The sequence below is a fragment of the Schistocerca nitens genome, chromosome 7, assembly GCF_023898315.1.
Source record: "Schistocerca nitens isolate TAMUIC-IGC-003100 chromosome 7, iqSchNite1.1, whole genome shotgun sequence".
Classification (NCBI taxonomy): domain Eukaryota; kingdom Metazoa; phylum Arthropoda; class Insecta; order Orthoptera; family Acrididae; genus Schistocerca; species Schistocerca nitens.
In genome coordinates, this window is record NC_064620.1 from 630,930,907 (window position 1) to 630,938,511 (window position 7,605).

General features: G+C 36.6%; 1 protein-coding gene across 2 annotated transcripts in view; it reads left to right on the plus strand.

Moving 5' to 3' along the window:
- Nucleotides 1-4,300, plus strand: part of LOC126195036 (cadherin-99C) — a 643,316-nt gene extending 639,016 nt beyond the window's left edge. For both annotated transcript variants that reach the window (XM_049933479.1, XM_049933480.1), the window contains one exon: nucleotides 2,788-4,300. In XM_049933479.1, the coding sequence (XP_049789436.1) occupies nucleotides 2,788-2,926 (139 nt within the window). In that variant the 3' untranslated portion in view covers nucleotides 2,927-4,300. The remainder of the gene's footprint in view (nucleotides 1-2,787) is intronic.
- Nucleotides 4,301-7,605: the final 3,305 nt, after the last annotated feature.

Consider the following 7,605-nt stretch of genomic DNA (forward strand, 5'->3'; position numbering starts at 1 on the left):
GCATCTTGGCAACCTCTTCCTACATATGTGGTCAGCATCAATAATTGGTCACAGTGGTCCTTACTTTTCCAGAAACAACTTATTCCACCTGCAGCACCTTTTTGATAAGCAGCTTTAATCTCAAGTTCAGTACCCTCACAGGCAGTTGGTAGGCTATACACAGTAGAGAGATAGGTCTAAAGTTCTTCAGGCCTTCTGTCATTTTCCCTGGTTTAAGTATTGGAAACACCTTTGCCCCCTTTTGTATTTTTGGTAGTTTTGCAGAGTCAATGATTTTCATGAAGTATCAGGCCAACCAGATTTTTTTAAGCTTAACAACAATGTGTAATCCAGGATGAAATATAAACTTATAGATTCCTACTTACAACATAGAGGAGGTGTTGAGTGACAGACAGGTGCATTGAAAGATGAATGCTTGATATTATCAGCTATTGCACTAAGTCCTTTATCATGTGCAAACAAAACACACATGCATTCTTGCAAGCATAACTTACACATACGTGGCTATTCTCGTTTCTGGATTTTAAGGTATGAGTTGGGTCTTAGCACCCAGAGATAACAATGCCATGCGTTTGTGAGTTACGCATGTTTGAATGTGTGTGCATGTTGTTTAAATCTGACAAAATATGCAGTGTGATAGCTGATAACATCAAGTGGTCTTCTTTCAATGTGTTTGTCTGCCATTCAACACCTCATCTGGTATGGGATGAGTAGCAGTCTATTCATTCCATGTTATACTGTTGGGGAACTAATTGATATATACCAGGAATAATATTGGTCCCAATATGCCAGCATGTGGAACTCAAATATTAAATAGATTTTGGTTCTGATAAGTCTTTCATTTGAAGTTTAACCTTATTTGAGGTTTCTGTTCTATTATTTGTACTCAGTCTGTTAGGTGTTTTCGGAACCAGTTGCTAGCTATGCCTCTTATTCCTAATGTTTCTAATTGTTTAATAGAATCTGATGGGCAACAGTATCATAAGCCTTAGAAAGATGTAAGAATGTGCCTGTGACACACTCATACTTGTCAAGAGCATCAAGTGTCAGTTTTTGAAATTTTACTTTAGCTGATTCTCTACTTCTACCACTTTGGAACCCAAACTATGATTCACTTAGAGGATTGTATTTTTTAAGTAATTCATTGATCTGTCATTTGTAATTGATTCTGTTCGTTCTGAAAATGATGACAGCAGGAAGATGGGCCATTAATTTTTTACATCTTCAGCATTTTCTTTCTTTAACAGAAGCATAACTCTTACCTCTTTTAAATATCATAGAAAGTTTACTGTGGAAATTATGCATTGATTATGTTTGTTAATGGAGCGTGTATGTATGTTCTGTTTTGGCACACACATCCATACCTCATGTAAGCCTACTGGCTTTTTAGTTTTTAGGTCTTGAACAGGTTTTACTAGTTGCATGCTCCATGGTTGGGAATAACATCACTGTATTACTGCATAGTTATTTGATAACCATTACATTTGTTTTTGGGAGTCTTTATTGTAATTTCTGTACAATACTTGAAAAAGTTTCATTCACATAGTTTGCTACATAGCATGGGTCATTTTTTATGTTATCCTCCTACTTTATCAGTATCTTGTTATGCTTTTACTTGTCTATCCCTGCTTCTTTTTTAAATGAAATCCCACACTGCTTTGTTTTTGTTCTCTGCTTTGTACATGATTCTGTTGTTAAATGACTTTCTTGCATCAGTCAGCACCCTCTCATAAATCAATTTGTACCTTTGCTAGAAATTTAATAACTCTTTCTCATTATGATTATTTTCCCTGGAAGTGAGGTTTATAATTACTTGGAAGGATTTTTCAGTACCTGCTGTTATCCATTTGTGTTTGTGAGACATTGGCACTGACATAGGTACTTAAGGAAATGTCTTTTAAAAGTCCAAGTTAAATTATGTTGAACTTAGAGAATTTTTGCAATTACATTAGTTTCTTTATACATTCCATCCAAATTTTCTTTTGAGAAAGGTTGCATTATGATTTCTGATAAATCTGCCTGCAGTTTAGGGATTTTTCCACACCTGATTTTACTGTTATTGTTTGGCAGAAATGATCTGAGAGCCCAAAATGTTTTACAGCTACATCACACTTTTCCCATGTGGCCACATGGTCAATTATTGATATAGTCATTGCAGTTACCTTGGTTACACTATTGACTAATGGGGACATCAAAAATCTGTGAAGGATGTTAATGAGGTGCACTTCTAGTTTCATATGTGTTGTATTTGACACAAAATTATTGTGTTTATTGAAACACTCCAGAATGATTGATTTCTTGTTTGTATTAAGCCCTGTTAATTCAATAGTTGCTACTGCACAGTCTTTGTCTTTACTTACTATACCAATGCTGTAAACTGTGTTCCTTTTCTTACATAAATGCATGATCCTCCAGTCTATGAAATAGTCCTGCATTAGGAGGCTGTCCATGCTAGAACAACAACACTATGAGTTGGATTTCTGTGTCTCTACGCCAGTGTGCAATGACAAAACTATTGTGCAGTTTAGAGTTCAATATCAGATTACTATATTTTATTTTGTACTGATAACTTGTTTTTTCACAATGATTGTTTGTGAAATGTTCCATGTTAGTTTTTCCAATAGTTTGTGGTTCATAGGAGAAGGTTGTGGTAACGATATACCTACATTATAACAGAGGAGCTCTAATATAGAATAAAATGGGTTTCCTTGTGATAACTTTTATAGTTTGTAATATGTGGTGCTAGCTGTGCTATCTCAACATTAAATCCCTGTTTTATCTTTCTAGGTCTGATGACAATTCCAGCCATATGAATGCCAGTGCTACGAATGAGAATGTGACATTCAGAGAGAAGAAAGATTATTCTCATCTAGGCTTTACATATTTAGGGGATAGGTCTCCAGTAGAAACAACAACAGAATTGTGATTTGCAAAATTACTGAAAAAGAATACTGTTTTGTCCCCAGATGATAGCTCAAAAATATTGCCATTTCTCTTTGTTGTTCATTAACTACTGCCTTTCAGGCCATAGGGAAGAATGACAGTGCATCTTAGGAGAAAATGATATTCATTTTCAGTTTACTGTTGATACCTCGTGCACATTTTTGCGCAAAATCTGTGCAAAAGACTGATTGTAACATTTTTAATGTTGGATGTGTGCTGTGGTCTGTTTGACAATGATCAATGCTCAAATACTTGGAGATTGGACTGTGTGAATGCTGCAGCTGTAAAATATAAGCAACAATAAGAAATCAACATCAGACAGTTTAATACCAAGATGCCCCCATAAAACAAAACATTCTTGGTACAGAAAGAAATTTTTTTTATCTAGAAGGTATACAGTGAAAGTTAATGAATACACTCTAGCAGAATGTTACATTACTTTAATGTGTGAAATATTATGAAGAGTGTTGAATTCTTTATGCTTCAAACAACTGTATGCTTGGATATATTAAAAGGAAAAATCTTGCAAGCAGTTACCAGTTTTTGGTGCCAGTGCTGCAGTGGCAGATGTACTTAATATTGCATACACTTTTTATCTGGCAAGCACATCAAATATTTTATGCAACAAAGGAACCACCAGTGTATAAATTTTATTTGTGTTTTCACTTTGTAGAGTGCTGAATTAGTAAAAATTGAACATCTTTGTATTGCTGAAATTTTATAAAACCATAGTTGCAGCATTTTTTTCTGATGAGTGTGCCAACTGTTTTGTACTGAGTCTTATACAAATATATGTACAGTGTTTGCTATATAAATGTTATTTGCTGTCATTGGCAGTGTTGTGTATATAATTATAAATGTATAGGTGAGAAACGGCTCATAAGTCTTCCAAACTCTGCAAAATAAGTTACTTGTATTATAGATCTGAATCATTGCTCATTATCCATTGTTTTCATGGTTGTTAATTTATGGAAATGAAAGCTGTATGTGAACCGTTAGAAAGAAATGTGTGAAGGGATCACTGTGGTTACCACCACCTGTGTACCTTGAAATATTTTGTGAGAAGTATGTGCGTGTGTGTAATAAGAGGACAGATGTGACTTTTGAAGTGAAGTGTGCTGTTGTGAAAGAAATCATTTTACATATGAGATTTTCATGCAAATAATTATATATTTTTTCAAGAAAATATTTGTATAAGGAGTAAGCATTGTAAATATACAGAAAACTTACATGTTGATGTTAATGTAACAAATTTTATTTATTTATTGTTTATTTTTTTTCAAAATTATAATTTGTGCATAGATGTGATATGAAATAGAATTTTTGTACTTAAATGCAAATGAAATATTTAGTCTCACTTGTATCATTTTAAACTGATGTGCAGAAAACATTCCTTTTTCCTCATACCCTGTTAATATTTTTACTGACTAAATATTATTTTTAATAAAATGTTGTTCAGTTTTTGCCTTAAATTTTATTGTTGCTCAAAGGTAAGGTGTACTAATGAACCTACACAGTGAAAGTCATGAAGGTTCTAGATATTGGATCGTATTGTCTCTGTCTTGCTGAATGGTTATGTATGCTGTCCACAAATGAAACTGATGTTTTAACAAATAATGAAAAATACTTTCAGGAAATGATGGCAACAGTGTGGTCTCCTGGAAATACTTATGGAATAAAAAACAATGTATCACAAGCAGAAGTAATACACCATTAACTATTTCATGTCTTGTCATCCTCAGTTGTGTTTAATTCCATGTTGTTAATAATTTCTTCAGAACTGTCTAATCATAAACAAATAAAACAATTTTTCTTGCCATTGATGGTTCACCTTTATTATTTGTAAGGCATCTTCGGTCACCTGGAATATATATGTATTTGTGTTTAATCTATTTTGCTTTACATTTTAGCCATCGTTTACTGAGGTAATAAACAGTTCTGATACTTTCTGCTTATCTGTGACATACTGATAGTATAAATTTCTCCTTATAAATTTCTACAAAATTGTGAGACCTGAGTTTCTCCTGGTGTATACAACTTTCAAATAACTTCCAGGAATTCAGCCAGGTAACACTTTCAGCAACAGCCGATATTTCGGCGGGAGAACACCCCGCCATTTTCAAGGCAAACTGCAACGGACAGGCGGCGTACATGCCAATTTAATACCTCGGTTCTCCGACAGAAGCAGGAAAGATAACACACACACACTGAACACTAGTGCCACCAAAGATGACCAAAGTCAGAGCTATCGATAGTGAGACTATGAATTCGCAGGTGAGGCAGCATTGACTCTGTTCCTCTGTTTTTTGACAAGGGAGAGAGCCGGATTCCAAACAGAGTTTAAACAGAAACCTCCATCCCTGTTAACGAGGTTGCTCGCTAATTTAATCTCAACTGCCTCCCTAATGACACTGTCCCAATAGCTGGACGTGCATGCCAATATCTCGGTGTTATTATATAACATGGGGTGACCAGTATCCAAGCAATGTTCGGCAATAGCAGATCTATTTGGCTGCTGTAATCGTGTGTGCCGTTTATGCTCAGTACATCTGTCCTCCACGGTCCTGATAGTTTGACCAATATATGCATATATTGGTCAAACTATCAGGACCGTGGAGGACAGATGTACTGAGCATAAACGGCACACACGATTACAGCAGCCAAATAGATCTGCTATATATATATATATATATATATATATATATATATATATATATATATATATATATATATATATATTGGGGTATGTCAGTGGTGCAGGATACAGCTCATGTACTTGTTCACGGAATATGCTGCACCCTTTTGAGATTCCTTTCTTCCGCCAAAACTGTCCGTGAAATAATATGTGGCACATCACCTTTCTATTGGGATATTTCACACAATACAATGGCATGCCTTCTCATCTGTTGTAGCTGGTTACACCTTAAGTCAAATGCATCTCAGCCATTTTGTGGTACATGTAGCTAGCCATGTTACTCTCAAAGCTTCCACGGTGTGAATGGCGTTGGCCTCCAAGTGCTCTGCCCGTTTTTGGATAGCAATGCGCACTTGTGATCGTAGTGCCCTCTTGTGGTTTTGCGACCCCTAGTTCCTACACGATTATCGATCCTTGTGTGACTGATGTGCCGTGCCAGTTTGTAAATGTTTTTTTTTAATCATCCTGTATATCCCAAGCCACTGAAGATAGCTTGCAAATAACAAAGGCAAAACACATATGGCAAGAAAGAAATTTTTTGTTTAATTGTGATGAGATAGTTTTAAACTGATAATTATCAATATAAAAGTAATACAAATGTGAGGAGGAAAATGATGAATGAAGAAAAACTTAAGACATGTTCAAGAATATAATTTTTTTTTTGAAGTAGAGGATAGAATAAAAGAAGATGTGGAAAAGAAGCAACATAATGAACAGAAAAAGTCAAGTTGCTGCTCATGAAGAATAGTAGGATATTTTGCAATAATGAAGACAGCCTCACATAACCTAATGTGCAGCTATATGGGTTGTCCTTCCTCACTTCTCTGCCAAATATCTCCCAGTCTGTGAGTTACTCTGGCCCTGTTACGAGACACCTGGCGATGCTGAAATAGTACTAAGACAATTATTGTAATGAAGGGTTACCATTACACTCAATCACTGAGAAAATTGTGAAAAAAAGAGCAGCCTTCATGATAAGTGTTAATTGTAAAGCCACACTTTATTTGGCTGGATAGCTTGAGCATAATAAAATATCATTTATCAATACTTACAAACTGTATTTTATTCGAATAAGACCACTGCATATTTAAATACAGTATAAATAATTAAACAGGTGGAATCTTACTATTATAGCCATATGTGGGGTGGAGGGTCTGCTACGATGTCACAATGGAAGGCAGCAGAGGGCAAGATGGGATAGCATGCTGTCGAAGGCCAAAGAAACAATTGGCTGTCAAAATTAATAATAAATGCCCAATTTTGCACGGAAACAACCGGTGACCAGTGAGACACCGTCCACACCCAGCCAGCACGCTGCAACTTGTACGTACCCGGCTTGGCCGATGCTGGTGCTCAGTGTGTGGCAAGTGACCCCATTGGATAACTCGTGCCTCAAACACCTGGAATTAGGGGCACACAGAGGCAGTCAGATGTGTTGCTGTGGAAGCCAGCCCTGTGATACATGACTACATCGTAGAGGCCTCCCTCCAGTGTGGAGGCGTGCGTGTTGTGTCAGTTGTAGACGGCTGCTGTGCTCGGGTTATAACTCACTGCCCTCTGGACAGGAGTCTCGACTTGCTGCTGGAACGAACCCGGATGTTCTGCTGCATCTTTCACAAAGCCTGGTAGCTGGGCTTAGTTCGAGAAGCTGGTCCGTAGGAGAGATCTGAACTTGTGACTCCTGCTGGCTGTTCTGTGTTGTCCCCTCATCTGGTGTAGCTATCACACCCTGGTGGAACTGCTGGGCTGTTTTCTTTTAGTTTATGGACGCTCATTGATGAGGTTATCAGTACCCTTACACAAATTAAAAGAAATGAATATGGATAAAATGGCGAAAATTGTTGTCACACAGTGATGAGGAAGTCTATAAAATGACACGTGCTCACTCACGCACACCTCACTCGCATTGACCCAGATAACACACCTTAAGACAGTGGAGAAAGGGTGAAAGGTGCTATGCCTGGGAT